Raw genomic sequence first — 19,041 nt, forward strand, 5'->3', positions numbered from 1 at the left:
CCTCCGCCCGCGGGCGTCTGCGCGAGCCCGGCCGGCGGGGGAGATGTGCTCGGGCTCCACCGGATCGGTTTCTCGGGGTTTGACCAGCTGTCCCGGGCTAACCCTGCTCCTCGCTGAAGATGGAGGAAGTAAAAACAGGATTACCCTTAGCTACAGATCCACTGCCTTAGTTTCCACCACCAACTGCAGTGCACAAACACACGTTAGGCACAGGAAAGAAAGAAAGACAGAGGACACATTAACAGTAAACACAAACAAAAGGGTGATGGGATTATTTTACTGCATGTACTGCTGAGGTAAATCTCCGCTTGGCTTTTGCGTGGTGAAGAACAGCTCTTGTTTTATTTGTCTTCTGATTCATAGATTATATATAAATATGTGTATGATTTGCAAAGGGGGGAGTGTTTTCAAAGTTAAGTGTAATTATATAGCATCTCGTTTTGCACTGTGGTGTGATCAAATGACTTGTTGCTGTTAACCAGTAATAATAATAATAATAATATAGGTATTTTTCTCTGGGAGGGATGGATTGTGGTTCTGATTAGGGTAATGAGTTTTGTAAAGGACGCTCAGGGAATCGGGTTGAAGATGATGTCCTCTGCCTTAATTTATCGTCCCCTCCTTGTAATCTGTTTCTGGGATGTTAATCGATTAATCAGTTCTCATCTCTATAGCTGTCATGAATTTGGACTTGTTTTGCTTTGTTTTAACTTGAATTCCAAGAAGAAAGATTGAGTAGGCTGGAATAAATTGCAGCTGTCCAGATAGAAGGTAATATCCAGATCCTGTTGGAATTAAAAAAAAAAAAAAAAAAAAAAAACCATGGTATGACATATGTAAAAAGGCAGCAGTTAAATCACTTTGACAGGTTCTAGTATGGGCGAAAGAGATGGAATTAAGATTTAATTTTTTTTCTTTTTTGCCAAGGGCCAAAAACAGTCCTGTGAAGTTGGCCTAGGTTCCTAGCTGGGTTCTGCCTGACTGTCCCTCCCCTCTACCCGCCCCCCCTCCTTTTCTTTCAGTTTTCTTGTCTTAGCTTTTGGTCGATTCTTAAGGAACCGGTGGATCAAGTTTTTTCTCTTGTTAATCGCATTGCTATAGCACTGACTGACCTCTCTCTCTCTCTTTTTTTTTTTCCTCTTTCCTGAAAGTACGTGGTGCCATTCCTGAGTGACTTTTCCTACTAGACCATCCCAAAGGGACGAGGGGGAGGGGTGGAACAAGGAGGAGGAGGAGGAGGAGGACGAGGAGGAGGAGGAGGAGAAGGGGGGTGTTCCTTCTCTCTCATTTCTTGGTTTTGTTTATCAGCCGATCTGTTTGCTGGATTTGGGCTTGGAATGACCCACCTGTAAAGTGCTTTTCCTTCCTCCTCCCCTTGAACTCTGCAGGGGGCTTGGCTTGGAGGGGGCAAGGGAGGGAAAGAGAGAAGGGGGAAACACAAAAAACTTCTTTCTTTCTCCCTCCGTTTATCTTCAGCCCGACATTGTCACCTCCTCTTTGAGGGGTTAGAAGAAGCTGAGATCTCCCGACAGAGCTGGAAATGGTGATGAATCTTTTTTAATCAAAGGACAATTTCTTTTGTATGTACATTTCGTTTCTCTTTCTCCTTTTTCTTTTTCTTTCTTTCCTTTTCTGAGGGTTAATAACCATTTCATTGATGGGGCAGCCTTCTTTCGCTTCTCCCTGACGTTTCTTTCTTTTTAATGTGTGTGTGTTAAATGTGTACATTTTTAAAGAGATAAGCTCATTTGCAAAATATCCGAAGAAACTGCTCCTCTTTTAAACTTTACGGATCTCTTTCTTAAAAGCCTTATGTAATCATAATTTAAAAGAATGTGATAACAGTACAGCAGGTTGAAATTTAAGTGCTATGTAGTGACTGAGTTGGGAATTTGATCTGATTATTCCATAAAGAAAGAAAGAAAAGTTTTTTTTTTGGGGGGGGGAGTAAGGGAGGGTGGTGGTGAAAAAGGGGAGGGGAGGGAGAAGGGAAGTGGTTTTGGAGACAAGAAGTGAAGCTGCCTGTTTTCCAGTAAGTAATGGAGAAATTCCAGGAGCCAGGGCTAAATATACTTGGCGATCAATACAGAAATGGCTCATTGTGAATAATTTAGCTGCTGGTGCAGTGAGAGTTTTGAAACTAAAGGCAAAAAGGACCAAGGCCAAAGGGGGGAAAAAAGTAAAAATCTTCACAGGACTTGTCAATTCTTAAACTTTTTTTTTCCCCACAGAATGCAGTTAGATTATTGATCTTTTCATTATGTGAATCAAAGCTAGGGGGTGTCATCTCATACAGTTTACTTTTGTTTCTGAGAATTATGTTCTGTTTTATGTCGTTTGTGCATGAGAATAATTGTGCAAAGTTTTTTTTTTTTTTAAGTGATTCTCTCAAGTACAACCTAAGTTTATGAAATTTTCAAAATCAGACTGTATTAAGCAGGCTTGGCATTTGTATCCAAGCATGGTCTGGCAGGAAATTAAGGTTACATTGAACAGGTGCTTACACAGAACTTGGGGTAGGCTAAAATGTCAATACAAGTAAGAGAGTTGGCCAACTGCTGTAGAAATCTTCAAGACACCGTTGGGCACTAAGTTTTTTGTTTTGTTTTGTTTTCTTATGTTTGTTTGTCCTCCCCCTCCCTATTAGAACATGATGAACCAACTTGCAACAATTGTGAATAGAGCTATCTGTATACTGGGGAAGTCCTCAAACTGCAGTGTGATTGTGGGAAGTAGCGAATGGTAAAACACTTAAATCCCAGTTAAAGCTGACACATTTGAGGTGGACCCCTTATTTTTTCTTTAAACCCAGTAAATTTTGATTAAGACAGTCATTCTTTTTTTGCTCTAGCCCATCTCACTGCACACTTATCTTTCCTATCCTATCTCCAGCAGGAATCAGATCATTTGCAGAAAGAGTTCAGTGACTTGCAAATGAGCGCATACAGTACACTGTGTATGTTTCTGGGCACAGGTTGCAGCAGCAACATGGACCAACTGCTTGGAGCTTCACATAAGTTAAGAATTTGATGGCAGATACTGAAAGGAATCATTGTATTAAGGGTATAATCTTTTGTTTTGCAGCATTGCACTTTGACTATGGAAACAGAGGCTATTGATGGCTATATAACGTGTAAGTATTAGTTTTCATTAATTTGTTATTGGTAATAAAGTTGCCTTTGTATTACCTGTGTTTTAATTCCTGGATTATGAAACTTTATTAAAAATTCTGTACTCTTTTTTTCTATCTGTTCACAATTTCACCTTTGAATGAGTTTGAGAAAATAATAGCACTGAAGTGAAATAAGAAGGAAATATAGAAATATACTAAGTTAAGTAGTATGCTTAAATCAATAGTAGCTAGCAGATCAGCACTTTCCTACTTTTTATAATTTACTTTGTTGTAAGTTTAGAATAGTCCAGGTTTCATATGTCTATTAATATGATGTGTACTAAATATTTACTTCTCTGTAACCTAATTTTTCAGACATACTATGTGAAAGAGAATTAGCTTTCCTAACTTGACATTTCTTGAACTACCTGTCTTTTCCATCCTCTCTCTGATAGCCAGCATTTTGGAAAACGCTCATTATATATTTTGTATGCTTAACAATTAAATTAGATGTTAAAAGAAAAGTTATTTCTTTCAACTGAAAGATACTTTAGAAATCAACAACTTATATATTAAGATAATGAAGTTTTGTTAATTTCTTTTATTGTGGGTTGATTATGGCTTTTCATCCTTTCATTCAACTGTATATTTCTAATGGTATTTCCTTATAGTTTTTTTTAAGGAAAAAAATGTATTACCTTACAGTTTGAAGGCTATGCATGCCATTGAGTGTATAAAGCAAAGTTAGTAATTACATCTTACATGACAATGAATAGAAACCAAAAGATTATATTTTGTGAAAGCAGGTGACAATGAGCTTTCACCCGAAAGGGAACACTCCAATATGGCAATTGACCTCACCTCAAGCACACCCAATGGACAGCATGCCTCACCAAGTCACATGACAAGCAGTAAGTCTTCGTTTTATGATTTTTTTTTTTTTCTATTTCTCCAGCAACAGACTTGAATTTGTTAGGTCTGTGGGGTCCTCTCACATTGTGGTATAGCTACTGTTATAGATTTTGCTAAAGAAAGAACAACACAGATTTATTCCTGTTCATTCTAGTATTATAAAACATGAGCCTGCTTACTAGTCTGAACTATCCCAAGGTGGCATTTGGGAGCTGGTGCTTACCTGTATCAGGTAAGAAAGGTTAGAATTTGCTGGTTATTGTTTTGACTTGCCAGGTTTATGACTGGATTTTTTGTTGTTGTTGGGTAAAAAATGTGGAAACATCACTTCCAAAGGACTCTTCACAGTTAATAAATGAAATAATTTTATATTGCCTTGGTAGAAAGCTAAACTGTCAGTGATAAAATTATAGTGTTACTTGCTTTTAAAAAATGTGAAAGTTTCTTCTCCAAAGCATTGGAAGTGAAGTGTAATTGAAAATTTATAGAACTCATTTATATCCATTTCTTTAACAAGGTTGAAAGTCTTTTGTTCAGAGAAGAACTGATAAAATTTGGAAAGATGTTTTGAATTTGTAGGAAAAGACAGATTTGGGTACTATTTTTGATAAAGGGTCATTTAGTGATGTAATATACATTGTTTTTGTGTAGTAAGATGCAACTTACGTGCTGTCAGTGACAGAAGACAAAATACTTTCCTTTATTAAGAATATGGTTGCTTTTTTCTTAATTACAGTGTTTTATCAGTTTAGTTATTAAGTGCAAGTGCTTTATTACTCTTACTCAAAAGTAATTTGAAATCTTGTTTTTATACTTTTGATTTATATTTTATTCTTATATGTTATAGAAAGGACATTGGACTTACATGTAAATATAATTAAATTTACAAGTTTTCTGTTTTGGCGATATGTGAAGGAAAAGCATTTTCTTTCCTTTCTTTCCCCCCCTGAAGATTTAATAACTAAGAAAAGTGAATCATCTACTTAATTGTGAGCATATTCAGAAATGTATTCTGACTATCCAGAGAGAACAACTTTTTTTTTTTTACTTCTAACAGCTCTCGAAACTTTTAAGTTATTATAAAGCTACGAGCTTAGCAATTAGTAAAGACTACTGAATTATAAGCAATTTATATAGAATACTATTGAATACATTTTGCAATTTATTAACTTTAAGTAATTTTAACTATTGACTTGAAATTATGATTGAGTTATTTGAATTGGCTTTATTTATTTAAAAGTTGTAGTTCTTTTAAGTAAGGAGCACTTCCTAAGAAAATTTAATTCTAGAAGCAGTCCTTACAATTTCGTTATCATTTAGAAAGAAAAAACTAGTAAAGTTAGTAAGTGAATGTATACTAAATTATCATGCTAATCTCATAATGAATCTTTTGCATTCTTTTTTTTGCTAGTTGATTTGATAAAAATATACTATGACTACAATTTAGGCAATAGAATTTTTACATTTCAATATACTAGTTATTTGGTGTAATGTTTTTATTTCTCAGATAGCTCACACAATTTCCCAAAGAGTAAAAAGAGATTAATATGTAGTTTCTATTAGTTAGCTGTTGGCTTTAGAAACATTGCAGATGTATCGGGTAGGGAGTAACTGTTAATCAGAGACTCGACTGTCATCCCCTAGACACAACCACAGGAAAATGCTTGTCAATTGGTTAATTGACTGCTTTATTTGTGAATTTGATTCTGGTTTTTCAAGTACTTGCTTCAGAAAGGCAGTTCACTCATCTTTTTAAGTAAACAGTGCAGAGTGTAGGCATGATCAGTTTGAACAAATAAGAACTGTGCTTTTGACATTTGAGCTTTTCTCACCCAACAACAGTAAACTTATGTTTGGTAGAGACTTTTTTAACTTACTAGCCTGTGGCAATTCCATGTTAGTACAGGTTTTGGCTAAGATGCACGTGTTTTCAGATTCTTTTCCAAAAAGTTGCAGGTTAAATATTTTGGCTCTCACTTCAGAGCTGTCTCTTGCATCCTTTATGTAGCCTCTATTTACAGTATCTAGGTTACCCACTTAGGTGGTAGATGGAGAAGATACCCATTTTTCCTCTCTGTTAGATCTAGGAGAATATCAGCATTTTAGATTGCCAAAGCAAATAGTGATAGAGAGGAACTCTTGTCTATTAATTAGTACAAGAGACCTGGAATTGGTCACTCTGATGTTTTTCCATGACTTGGAATAATTTTTGTGTGCATCTGGCCTGTCAAATCGCTTGTGTCTGAGATCACCGGTTTTCCTAAATCCCTTTACATGCATTGTTGACTTTGTTAAATGAAAAGAACTTATTTATTTTCTGCATTTTTTAATATCTTCAAGTATACTTCCTGGAGGGTGGCTGCTTCCAAAAACAGAATTGCAATTTTGATTGAAAGTGTTAAAGCTAAAAGTAAATGTGAAAACCTTTAAGACAGTTTCTAGTAGCAGGAAGGAGAGGATGGGAATATATGTGTAAGGAGGAAAAAAAGTTATTTTTAAACAGTTAAAAAAATAAAATAAGTAAAATCTTTTTTTTTTTTTTAATAAAACAGCTAACGCTCTGGTCAAAAAAGTATCAATAAGGCATGAGAGCTCACTTATTTTGACTTTAGGAAGGTGGTCAGTACTACTGTAAGGTCCCAGCATTTTGTTTGAGCTATTTGGTAACTCTTCTAAGATGAAGGGTCTCTGTGCAACTTGCTGCCAGCTATTGTATAAAAATAATGACAGCAGCTATCATTATTTGACAGTGCTAGAATAGAGCACTGTCGACTTGGGAGAAAACTAAAAATGTTATAGTGCCTGACAGTTTTTGGTTTTGAAATTTAGCATGTAAGATAAACTTAAGAAGAAGTAAGAGGTATTAGTGATTCTAACATTTTATAATGACTACTTCCTATGGTTTCGAATGAATTTTCTTAGAGAACTTTAAACTTTTTCTTCTGGAATAAGGATCTCTTTGATAAGAAGATGGGCATTGTTGCCTGAGATCGTTAGTGTACATATTGAGTCTGCTGACAATCTTCTGTGTCAGGGATGACAGTATATGCCTTGATGGCTATTGGAAATACACAGTGTTAAGTGATTTTTAAAAATAGAATCTGGGAGTTAAGAATCTGAGACAGACATCTCAGACAGAACAATATAAAAATACTCCATATTGTATTTCGGCCCATCAGATGAAACTTACTTTGTGATTCCTTGTATTTCTTGGTTAGCTCATTTCCTATTCTTGCATAGTTGTTCAGTATTGGTTTCAGACTGTTCTATACCGGCAACTGACTATTTTGAAAATTGTTTAAAGTTCAAAATTTTTAAATTAATTTCATTTTTCTTATCTATTTTTTATAATGTTTATGTATAAATTTACTTTGCAAGTAGTAACTTCAATGGGTATGAAAATACATCAGGATGCAAAATTTGTTTCTATTACTTTAAAGCTCTTAAGTGGATCAACTGTACAGTCAATGCTATTTATCAGTCTGATGACCAAGTGGCATGTATGGAATCGGAAGAAGTAGTAAGTCTGGTTTTACAAGGCTCTGACCAATAATCAGGTCAGGGAATCTAGTTTATTCTTTTCAGAGTACTTCACATTAATTTTTTTCTTAGCTAGTTTCCATTTTTGGAACCTAGTGAGGCAGAAGTATATTATGATTTCTATTTTTCATATGTGGAAATTGAGGCTTGAAGCAATCAATTTACCTCTTAGAGAACTTAGCAGAAAGATGAAGTTATCAGGATTGGGACATAAAATTGTGACATTACCTTGTGGGTAAATTAGATAACTGCTATCTCTACAATGTCACCTTCTCAGGGTGTCTGCCGTGTCCAGTACTGGCCCATATTTTTGTGACTAAAACAATATTTCAGAAATAGAAGAGTTACTATGAGGGTGGAGCGATATCAGATAATCTTTTCAAGTGGGTGTTCTAATGCACTTTTTGAAATAGAGCTTATATTATGGGACTCACCAGCTTTCTGAGTTGTCTTCTGTAGCTTAGTTTGGCAGTCACCCTTGGTTGGATTGCTATAGGACACACCCTACTGTAACACCAGATGGGCTTGATGTAAAATCTTGTTCTGTTTTAAGTCACAGTACTTAGGTTTGTGTATATACCCAATGTACTTTACATTTAGTTCTTATTTATTAGGGAATTAAAAATAGTTCTGATTTAATTTCTTTACAGGTATCAGAGATAAATGTCATAACTATGTACCAAAAAAGGAAAAAAAGGGAAAAAAAGAAAGTAAAGGATGTATAGATTTGTTGGTAATTAACAGCAAAAGTGCCGTAATTTTTTCTTTGCACCACATTCCACTCCCAACTCCCCATCTTTTTAGGCTGCTTAGTACTGAGAATTAAAGTCTCTTTCCAAAAAACAAAACAACTTATGGCAGAAAGATTATCCTTATTGTCTCTATCTTTGTTCAAAATCTGTCTTTCCCACTAGAAGTACTTTTTTAAAAAAGGTAATATCATTGGATATGTTCTATTGAGAGTCTTCCTGTAAGCCTCAATGAATTTTCGTCTCTGGGTTCCGTGCTCTTCTCTCCTAACTTTTGATATATTGATATATTTTGAATATTTACATATTTTTATCACATTTGGAAATATCAGTAGCAGGGTTCCAGTCCTAAAATGAGGTAGAATATGTTGTTTTTCTTCACTTTTTTTCCTTTTTATCTGTTTATGTTAAAAGTATTTATTGACCTGTTAGTATTTTCCTTTTGTGAATTAATTGAGACCCAATATATCTCTGTTTTGATATAGGTAAGGCACATTGAGGGACAGTTTCCTTTATTATAAATGTTATAATCACCACCGGAGCGAGAGAAGGAAGAGGGACATCTTTTATTGAGTGCACTTAGTATATTAGATGCTTTACTTATTATTTCACTTTGTCTCCACATCAATTCTGTGAGGTAGGCATGTAATTACTCCATTTTGAAATACTTAAAACTGAGCCTCAGAAGCAGTAGATTGTGAGTGGTTAAAAATATGGGCTTTGCAATTTTGCTGGCCTGGGTTAGAATTCCTATTTTGCTGTGTGACCTTGGCCATGTCACTTCACATCTTTGAGCTCCAGTTTCCTTATCTGTAGAATAGGGATAAGCAATACTTACCTCAATGGGCTGTTGTGAGATTTCAATAAGGCAATATGTGCAAAATACTCAGCACAACTTCTGGCACATGCTAAGACTCAATAAATAATCACTGCTGCTATTACTCAGAGCAGTCAAGTTACTTTTTTATGGACCTATGACTCATAAGAAAAAGGATTTGTTTTCAAATCCAAATCTATTTGAAATCTGAGTCTTTTGCTCTTTTCTGTTTATTGCACAGGTCCAGGAAGAAAGATAGGGATTTCTGATAATTTTGGGTAAAAATTGAAGCAGGAACCCTCCATTATTTAAAGCATCTATGAAGACTTTGGTTAAGAAAGAAATAGAGTTTGTTGATATGTCAGAATTGGGGAGGGGGCTGGTGCTCGATGTTCCTGAGTATAGTTTTGTGGTTTTGATTATATGTAAAGCACATCATTGCATATTATTGGTGTTCCAGATATACCAGTCATTACAAATGACAAAAGAAAACAATTCTGGTGGTAGAGTAACCTATTCCTACAGAGAATCAATTCTTAGAGCATCCTTATCTAAAATCTAATGTCATTTGATGCTTCTGGTACTATAAATTCTCACTTAGTGATACCTAATAAAATTCTTAGTTTAATTGTTGATTGTGCACTTTGGGGGTAGTAGTTTAGGTGTTTTCAATTTGAAGTAGGCTTAAATGCAATTATTAGTTATAAGCATTTGACATTTTGCTGTTCAATTCTAGTTGATCAATGCAATAAATATTTGTGGGATGCCTCATATGTACCCAGTATTGTAAGGTGAATCCGAAGGTGAATAAATAGTATAGAGTCCTTTTCCTCCAGGAACTCATACTCTACTGGGACAGACAGACATTAAGTAGGGCATTTTACTGTAGTAAACTTAGTGTCTTGATTATTATGGGGGATGAGAGGTGATGCTCGTTTGGAAAGATTTTTTAGAGGGAGAGACTGCTTGAGCCGAGACTTATTAAATGAATAGGACTTAGGGCAGAATTGGAAGACCTTTTCAGTAAATAACGTATCCACAATAAGAGGTGAGAAATAGCATGCAATATTCTGGGAAATACAAGCAGATTGGTATTTCTAGACTGTAAAGTTGGAGTCTAGGAATTTGAGGCAAGGAATGATTTTGGAGAGTTAATCAAGGCAGGATAATGGAACATCTTGTATGAGAGGAAACTTGGCTTTTATTTTCATGGAAGTCAATGGTTTTAACAGAGTAGGGTAGGTGACTTCAGTCTTTTGACTGACATGGATCAATTTGACTACAATGTGGGGAAAAAGATTGCGGATGGGGACCACTCTATAGGCAGGTACATCTTTAACAGGCTGTTTCAATGGTTGAGTGAGAAGTCACGCAAGCTAGTAGTAGTGGGATAAAAAAGAAGGAGAAGGATCTAGGTAATATTTAGCAGCTTAAAGTAGACAGTACTTGGGTAGTAGAATTAAGGAGAGAACAGAGTCAAGGATGACAGCCTCTAAATTACTGGATAGATGGTAGTAGGTTCTGTCAGTGAAGATAGCAAATACTGGAGCAGGTTTCCTGGAAAAGATTTAGCTTAGTTCAATTCTGGTTTGAAGCACCTATAGGGTTCAATTTGGGAGGGGGATAGCAATTAGGCACATGGATATAGACCAAAGTATGAATTTTCCTAGTTAGAAAAAACTAATATTAGCCCATGTTTTGGTTGCTTTTCTGCCCATATTACTTTAACAGTAGTTTAATACCATATTTTGAAAACATTCATGTCTAAGTAATTCTCAGTATTTGATCAGTGGCCTTGTTTCCCCAATTGCCCCATTAAATCAAAATTCTATATTGAATTGTATGTGCACAGGCTTTAATAAACTCTTTGCTTAATGGAATCCTTTATGCTAGTCTCAGAAGTTGAATTAATTGATGTGATTGACTCACTGATTTTTAAACAAAAAGCTCTTCAACATTTTGTGGTATATCTAATATCATAACTTCTATGTTTTTTTAAAAAATCATAAGACTAATGTATGCCATATACTCCAGTGCCTCTACTCTAATGCTCTGTCTTTATTCTGCAACCTGTTTCTTTATAAATTAATATGCTATTGAAAATACTACATACTTGTTACAGGTTGTTAGCTAAATACTGGTCAATTCTGCCATGTTAATAGCTGAGGAATTTCATACTCCTCACCAGAGCCTTTTGGAAGACTTTGAGATAAGTATACAGATACAATATATATTATTTTAAAATGATTTTGTATGTAATTTATTTTTAAAAATACAATTTCATACCCCTTGGGATGAGGTTACCTAGATGGGAAAGTATAGCATAGATAATATATTAGTTAACATACTTATTCTAAAATATTTATTATAGAATTCCATCTTAAAAATGTAAGCACTGACTGTCCAAGACACCATAGAATTCCAAATGAATGTTAATGCTAGAAACACTTCTTCTGAGACTTCCTGTATGTGGAGAGTCAGAACTCCCTAGAGAGATATTTTTCATCTTTCGATCATTGATCCAGCAAACATTTATTAAGCACTTACTGTGTATGATGCATTGCTGGTGCTGGGGCTCAAAAAATAGGCTTGGGTGTTTTCTAGAGAAGGATGTTATCTTCAAGGGTCCAAACGAATTGATATTTTGTATGAGATCGTAATAATGCTTATTACATTTAGAAGTAAATGAGTGTGATGTGCTAACTGTGACTTACATCCATTATAGATTAATGAGCTGCTTATCACCTTTTACCTCCAAGAGTTTTTCAAACGTGTATAAATTTGAGGATGTACAGTGAAACAGACAAAAGGGCAACCAGCCACTTAGATAGGTTCTCACAGGATAGCATTTCCCCACAGAATTATTTATAATGCAGGATTTGGCACTCATCCTTGCAAGTTCTGAAACTAGATTTGTGGCACACTTAGAGTGGATCTGTATCTCAAGGTTGACTGACATTAAAGAAGTTTACAAAATTGATATTTAAAATCAAAATGCCAATTCATGTTTAGATATTGATTAAAAATAACACACACACACAGACACACACACACACACACACACATATCCAACCAACAAACATAGGAGCTGGATCACTCTAGTTGGCTTCACCAGATCATTTTGTTCTTGTGAACTGACCTATATGAGTAATCAGTAAAGGTCATTTACTGAGCAAGGAATCTGAATAAAGGGAGTTAGTTATATAATTCAAATGTTTAATGGCATTAGACTAAGAGAGCCTAATATATTCAGCATCACAATAGAGATAGCATTGCTATTTGGATAATTATGGTGGAAATCCTTTGTCCAGTTCTTTCTCCTTTGAATGGACATGGATTTAGATTCCCTACATCAGTGTTCAACCAAAATACTTCAGAGAGTCATTTTCTTTTCCCCCTTGGCTTCCTAGGCTAAACCCCCCATATTCAGTCTTTAACCTATATTAATACATACAATCAGGTTACGACCAGTTTTTTCTGGCCTGGGATCCATTCATTTTCTTTAATGTGATTTATATTTCTGCTTTAATTTGTAAAATGTTGATTTTATAGCCTAACTCGATGAAGACCATCTTATAATGCCCATAAAGGATACTTCCTTCAGCTACTATTGCCATAAATTCAAACTTCCATTCACAGAAATCTTGATAGGTGATGTGGTCAGCAGTTTAAGAGTTCTTAATATCTATTTTAGATGAAGATGGAAAATAGCATTACCACCTGAGAAATATCCTTAAGTTAGTTGTTGATATAGAGGCACTTCCAGTTTATAGGTCAGAAGGAAAAAAACACCAAACCAGTCTCTTGAAATTATTGAAGTGATCTGACCACAGTAAATGAGATTTTATAGCAAACTGTTGTATTTCATGTTAGTTAGTAGGAAAGCTGTCTTAATTACTGAGTGTGAATTAAGTAACTTTTCAAAGCATATAGATTTATTTGGGGGCCATACATTGATTATAAAGAAATTAATCAGGTGTGAATGTGAATCTTTGAGGAAAGATTTGAATCTTTGAGGAAGATTTCAGATGTGAATCTTTGAGGAAAATGGTCATGCCTCTTCATCCCTAGCATAAGCATTGTATGCGTTGTAGGAGCCCTGTAAATATTTGTTGAATGAAGGAACTACTTAAGATTAGCATATTACATATGTCTATTTAAATAATATGCTTCTGATCTACTTGAAAAAAAATTTGGAAACTTGATTTCTTAGTTGTTGAAATAATCCAAAATCCTAATTTACTTATGATTTTTTTCTGTTTGGGAATGTGTTACTTTTATAATGTCTCACTCTGAAAAAGATTTTGTAATCTTCAAATTGGTCCTAAAAGCTGATCTCTAAGTTTCTAAACAGCTTTTATGTTTTCTGATTCTATACAACCATGTTTAGTGGAATCCACATTAATGTTAATGTAGATGTTTCCATGATACCACCATCATCATCTTCATTACTACTATTAATATCTTGATATAGCACATTTAAGGTTACAGATTTAATTCCATACACTTGTAATTTTAAAGCCACTTCTCTATCACTTATTTAAACTGTTTTTAGTAGCATATACAAGATGGAATGCTTCAATTAGCTTTTCTTATGCACTCCAGATATTTTGATGAGTGTATAATTAATCAGTGTGAAGTCACGTTCTAATGAATTAACATTCTGGGTGTCTACACTTTTGACGTTTTTGTCATTGCTCTCATTATCATTGAAGCTGTAGTTCTCCTTACACTTGTCTATGTCAGCTCTACCTACTCCTTACTAAGACATCAACATGCAGGGCTTGATCATATTTTGAAGTGCTAGGGTACTATGTTGCTCTGTTTTCAGTTGAATTAACAATGAGAATTTCTGGTTGAGTTCTAAAGAGGCTTAATTTCTTCTGCAAGTATATAAAACATTTTCTTTTATGGCCATTTTCATAAATGTCCTTGTTTTGTTGTTTAAAAATACACATTTTAACAAGTAATATTTACATATGGAAATATCGTATCGGTCTTCTAATCAGACTTATGCCAATATGCTTATTATTCAGATGGTCTGAAGTAGATCACTTTATTTTCAACACGTCTGTTGCTTTTTAGACTGAAAAGTGGCATTTCTATAGTTTTTAGGGCTGAGGATGTATGTTTAATTCCTGATTGTAAAGGTCTGTCTCTTTCTGTTGGAAATGTTTGCTCAGATCACCCATATATCATCTAAAGCTTGAAAACTGAGCTATTCAATAATTTTTAGGTACTAAAAATAGGCGGTACCTAATCATTTCTGTGTATTGCTTTAAAATGACTTACACCTTAAAAACACTGACTTGAATGTAGTATTTGGAAATATAAAATGACTTCTATTACATTATTACATTTTTGAAAACTACTTGAAAGCAGCAATAGATTGTGACTGGACATAACTGAGAACTATAAAAATAAGTATGAGATTTTTCTGTAAGTCTGCTGTTTGTAAGTTCTCAAAGCATGAATTTACACACTGCCATCTGTCTGAATTATGACACATTAATGACCTAATGATAGTTTTAGGTTTAATTTTTTTGGAAATAAAAACAAACAAAAAGAAACACCCCCGTAGCACAACAAAACACAATTTAAAATAAATTATTTTTACATAAATAATCACAGTGATGCTGTTTGCATAAATTTTGGGGGATACATTTGCATAGTTTTAGTTGGTCTTACATTTTGAGTATAATACTTGTAACAAATTTGAAAAGATTTTTTTTTTCAGCCAGAGAAGCTGTAGTTAACTAGACAATTGATTTCATACAACTCTATGTATATGATAATGCCATTTATGTTTTTAAAAGCATATGTGTGCATGTGTATGCATGTGAATGTGTGAAAGCAAAGAATAAGAACAAGAAGGAAATGTCAAAACTTGATATAGTTTACTTTGGAATATAGGAGGGTAAACAGGGTATTTTATATTTTATTCTAAATAGTTCTACATTCTTTAAGTCTCTTACAAAAAATAAATTCATATGTTATTTGTGTAATTTAAAGAAAAGACAAATGAATTCAGTCAGCCATCCTCTAAAAGAAAGTGTGGAGCCAGAAAACTGATAGTGGCTCTGATTACATCCATTTAACTTTGAAATTTCAGTGAAATTATAGACTCATAAAAATGATCAGCTGTCATCAATGATAAATACTGAAATCGGGCATTTTCATGTACAAATGCTATCTTCAGATTTATTGAATACTATCTTACTATAGATTTACTCAAAATATAAGGTATTTTCTTTTTCTTTCTTTTTTTTTTTTTTGAGACAGTGTCTTGCTGTGTCACCCAGGCTGGAGTGCAGTGGTGTGATCTTGGCTCACTGCAACCCCTGCCTCCCAGGTTCAAGTGAATCTCATGCCTCAGTCTCCTGAGTAGCTGGGATTACAGGCGCCCATCACCATGTGCAGCTAATTTTTAAAATTTTTTTAGTGTAGACAGGGTTTCACCAAGTTGGTCAGACTGGTCTCAAACTCTTGACCTCGGGCTATCCACCTGCCTCAGCCTCCCAAAGTGCTGGGATTACAGGTGTGAGCCACTGCGCCCAGTTCTTTCTTTTCTTTTTTCTTTCTTTCTTTTTTTTTTGGAAATGGAGTCTCTCTCCATCGCCCAGGCTGGAGTGCAGTGGCGCGATCTGGCTCACTGCAACCTCCGCCTCCCGGTTTCAAGTGATCCTCCTGCCTCAGCCTCCTGAGTAGCCGGGATTACAGGCGCACCACCACGCCCGACTAATTTTTTTTTTTTTTAATGTATTTTTAGTAGAGATGGGGTTTCACCATGTTGGTCAGGCTGATCTCGTACTCCTGAGCTTGTGAGCCACTGCGCCCGGCATACTTTACTTTTCGTTTCGTTTCGTTTTGTTTCTCTTATCTTTTCTTCTCTCTCTCTCTTTTCTTTCTCTTTCTCCTTTCCTTTCCTTTTTTCCTTTTTCTTTCCTTTTCCTTTCCTGAGATGGGGTTTCATTCTGTTGTTCAGGCTGGAGTGCAGTGTCACGATTATAGCTCAGTGCAGCCTGGAACTCCTGGGTTCAAGCAATCTTCTCAAGTATCTGGGGCTACAGGTGCATGCCACCATGCCCAGCTAATTTTTAACACTTTTTTTTAGAGTCAGGGTTTCACTCTCTCATTGTGTTGTCCAGGCTGGTCTTGAACTCTTGGCCTCGAGTGATCCTCCAGCCTCAGCCTCCTGAGTAGCTGAGTTTACAGGTGTGAGCCACCACACTTGGCTAGGTTGTTTCCAGTGGATTCCAAATGTTACATACTCTGAATTGTTTTATGAGTAATATTCATTCCTAGCATGAAATGTCATACACTAAATAATGTACATATAAATATTAAAATGACATATCAATATTAAGGAAACATTGTGGCATCTGACGGCAAAAGAAATCTGAGTAGAATGAGTTAAAACATAGAATTTCAATTCTATGGCCGGGCGCGGTGGCTCAAGCCTGTAATCCCAGCACTTTGGGAGGCCGAGACGGGCGGATCACGAGGTCAGGAGATCGAGACCATCCTGGCTAACACGGTGAAACCCCGTCTCTACTAAAAATACAAAAACTAGCCGGGCGAGGTGGCAGGCGCCTGTAGTCCCAGCTACTGGGGAGGCTGAGGCAGGAGAATGGCGTAAACCCGGGAGGCGGAGCTTGCAGTGAGCTGAGATCCGGCCACTGCACTCCAGTCCGGGTAACAGAGCGAGACTCCGTCTCAAAAAAAAAAAAAAAGAATTTCAATTCTATCTTGTATGTAACAAACAAGTTTACTTTTAAAAAGGAGCCTTAGTCTGTTTTTCTTATTCATCAATTTAAAATTCCATTGAATATTGCTAATTTTTTACATTAAAACTATTAAAGAGAAACTATTAAAAGAAAGAGCAGAGCTGTGAAGTATAGAGAGCATAGAAGAAAGCTGGAGCCAGAAGAAAGAAAATAAACATAACAGATTCAAAAGTGGAGGACAAGCCACAGACTCCACTTGAGTTAGTAGATCCGCTGGAGAGAGCAATAGAGCAAATGAAAAATAGCATCTTTTTTCCCCTTTTGCTTTCTTCACAAAGAAATAAATAAAGATAAATCAGAATTTATAAGTGAATCAAGGAAGCTGCCTGCTTAAGCGATGAGGAATGTGGCAATAAGATTAGAATGGTTTCTGGTAGAAGCTAAATGAATAAGCATTTAGATTCAGTAGAAAGAAGCATACTTCTTCAGATATTTGAAAGCCAGGGAATTGGAGATGGGGGTAGATTGGTTAAAAGAACTGTGTCCTAAGGGATTGATTCTAGAACAATTAGCCAGTTAAAGCAGGATAAAAGTTAGTGGTGCCTAGTTATGAAGTTATATTAGTTATAAACCAGTGCTATTACCAGTGGCCATCTTGAACTAATCTATTGCTTTTATCTTTTGCAAAAATGATTGTGTACTATACTGTGTGTGTGAGAGATATCCTAACTGGTCATATTCCTGAATTATCACGGATGCGGTAAACTTTGGTCTTGCCCCTCAGTTGTCTTTTTACTTTAGTGGGAAAGGAGATTGGTAGGGGGTTAGGGAGACTGCAAGGCTGCCAGAAAGAACTTTCTCTGCCTTTTTTTCCCCCTCTTGGGAGGTGGCAATGAAGAAGGAACTTGATATTGAGCAGATGAGATGGGGTTTTGCATCCAGTTTTTGTCCTCTGATCTCTGGTTTTTCCATTTTCCTCTTGAAGTGTCTAAGACACAGGCACTGAGGGTTCCAAAAGACTTTCTTGAGATCATACTCTGTTAGAGATTTAGAAGGCTCAGGCTGGCTTTTACCCATTGAGACATTTTTAAAAAATTAATCTGTTTTAATACTATAGTAAAAATTTATCAGATGTGAGATAAACTTTACATGTGTATCATTGTTGAAGAAAAGGTTTACTAAGCCCATAAATAATAATAATAAAAAGATCAGGGTATATATTTAACTTGCTTAAAAAAAAACAAATTTTAAGTCTATTAAGAATACCATTTTATTTGTAAGGTACTTTTTTCAAAATGCTTTGACATCTAGTATAGTATGTGCTGATCAAAACTTGAGCTTAACATTTATGCAACCAGTGTCAGAGGAATCTACTCTTTTTGATAGCGCTTAGCATTTTATTACTGGAAAATAGTAAACATTTATTTATTTATTTATTTATTTATTTATTTATTTATTTATTTATTTATTTATTTTGAGACAGAGTCTGTCTTTGTCACCCAGGCTGGAGTGTGGTGGTACGGTCTCGGCTTCACTGCAACATCTGCCTCCCGAGTAGCTGAGATGACAGGCACCTGCCACCATGCCCAGCAAATTTTTGTATTTTTAGTAGGGACTGGGTTTTACCATGTTGGTCAGGCTAGTCTTGAACTTCTGACCTCAAGTAATCTGCCTACCTCAGCCTCCCAAAGTGCTGGGATCACAGGCGTGAGCCACTGCGCCTGGCCAATAAACATGTTTTTAAAAATTACAGAATTGAGCAACTTTTCCTGTTTCTCTCCCTCTGTGGTATATAAAGAAGTGGGACCTAATATATGTCAAATATGTGGCCCCTAGACAGATATTTCATCTCTTGGAATCTCAGTTTTATTTGTAAAAAGCGGGTATTGCTCTCTGTCAGAAGAGTGGTAAGCATTACAGACAATATATTTAAAGCTTCCAGAACAGTGACTGGCTCATGGTAACTTAGCCAGAATGATAGCTCCTATTTTATTGTTAGATAAAAGAATATGGGAAAAAAGTTGAATTACATAATAACTAAGAGACAGATCCCACAAACATATATCAAATAGTCTTCTAGGAAGGACATGCTTTTAGTCTGCTTTTAATCAACAATAATTTTAAAAATTAGTCCAAACCATTGCATGGAACACAATATATCTGGATCACTTACTGAATATTTCT

The 19,041-nt window shown here is 35.4% G+C and overlaps 1 protein-coding gene across 2 annotated transcripts in view; it reads left to right on the plus strand.

Annotated features, from left to right (window-relative positions):
- Positions 1–99: 99 nt before the first annotated feature.
- The window catches only part of IKZF2 (IKAROS family zinc finger 2 (Helios)), a 155,347-nt gene continuing 136,405 nt past the window's right edge, over positions 100–19,041 (plus strand). Inside the window, exons 1-4 of one of the 2 annotated variants that reach the window (XM_011932321.1) lie at positions 100–296; positions 1,477–1,580; positions 3,085–3,133; positions 3,919–4,023. In XM_011932321.1, the coding sequence (XP_011787711.1) occupies positions 3,100–3,133; positions 3,919–4,023 (139 nt within the window). In that variant the 5' untranslated portion in view covers positions 100–296; positions 1,477–1,580; positions 3,085–3,099. Of the gene's footprint in view, positions 297–1,389; positions 1,581–3,084; positions 3,134–3,918; positions 4,024–19,041 lie in introns of those variants that run through there. The other variant, XM_011932320.1, reaches the window with a different exon arrangement.

The sequence above is a fragment of the Colobus angolensis genome, unplaced genomic scaffold (assembly GCF_000951035.1).
Source record: "Colobus angolensis palliatus isolate OR3802 unplaced genomic scaffold, Cang.pa_1.0 Scaffold95, whole genome shotgun sequence".
Taxonomy (NCBI): Eukaryota; Metazoa; Chordata; class Mammalia; order Primates; family Cercopithecidae; genus Colobus; species Colobus angolensis.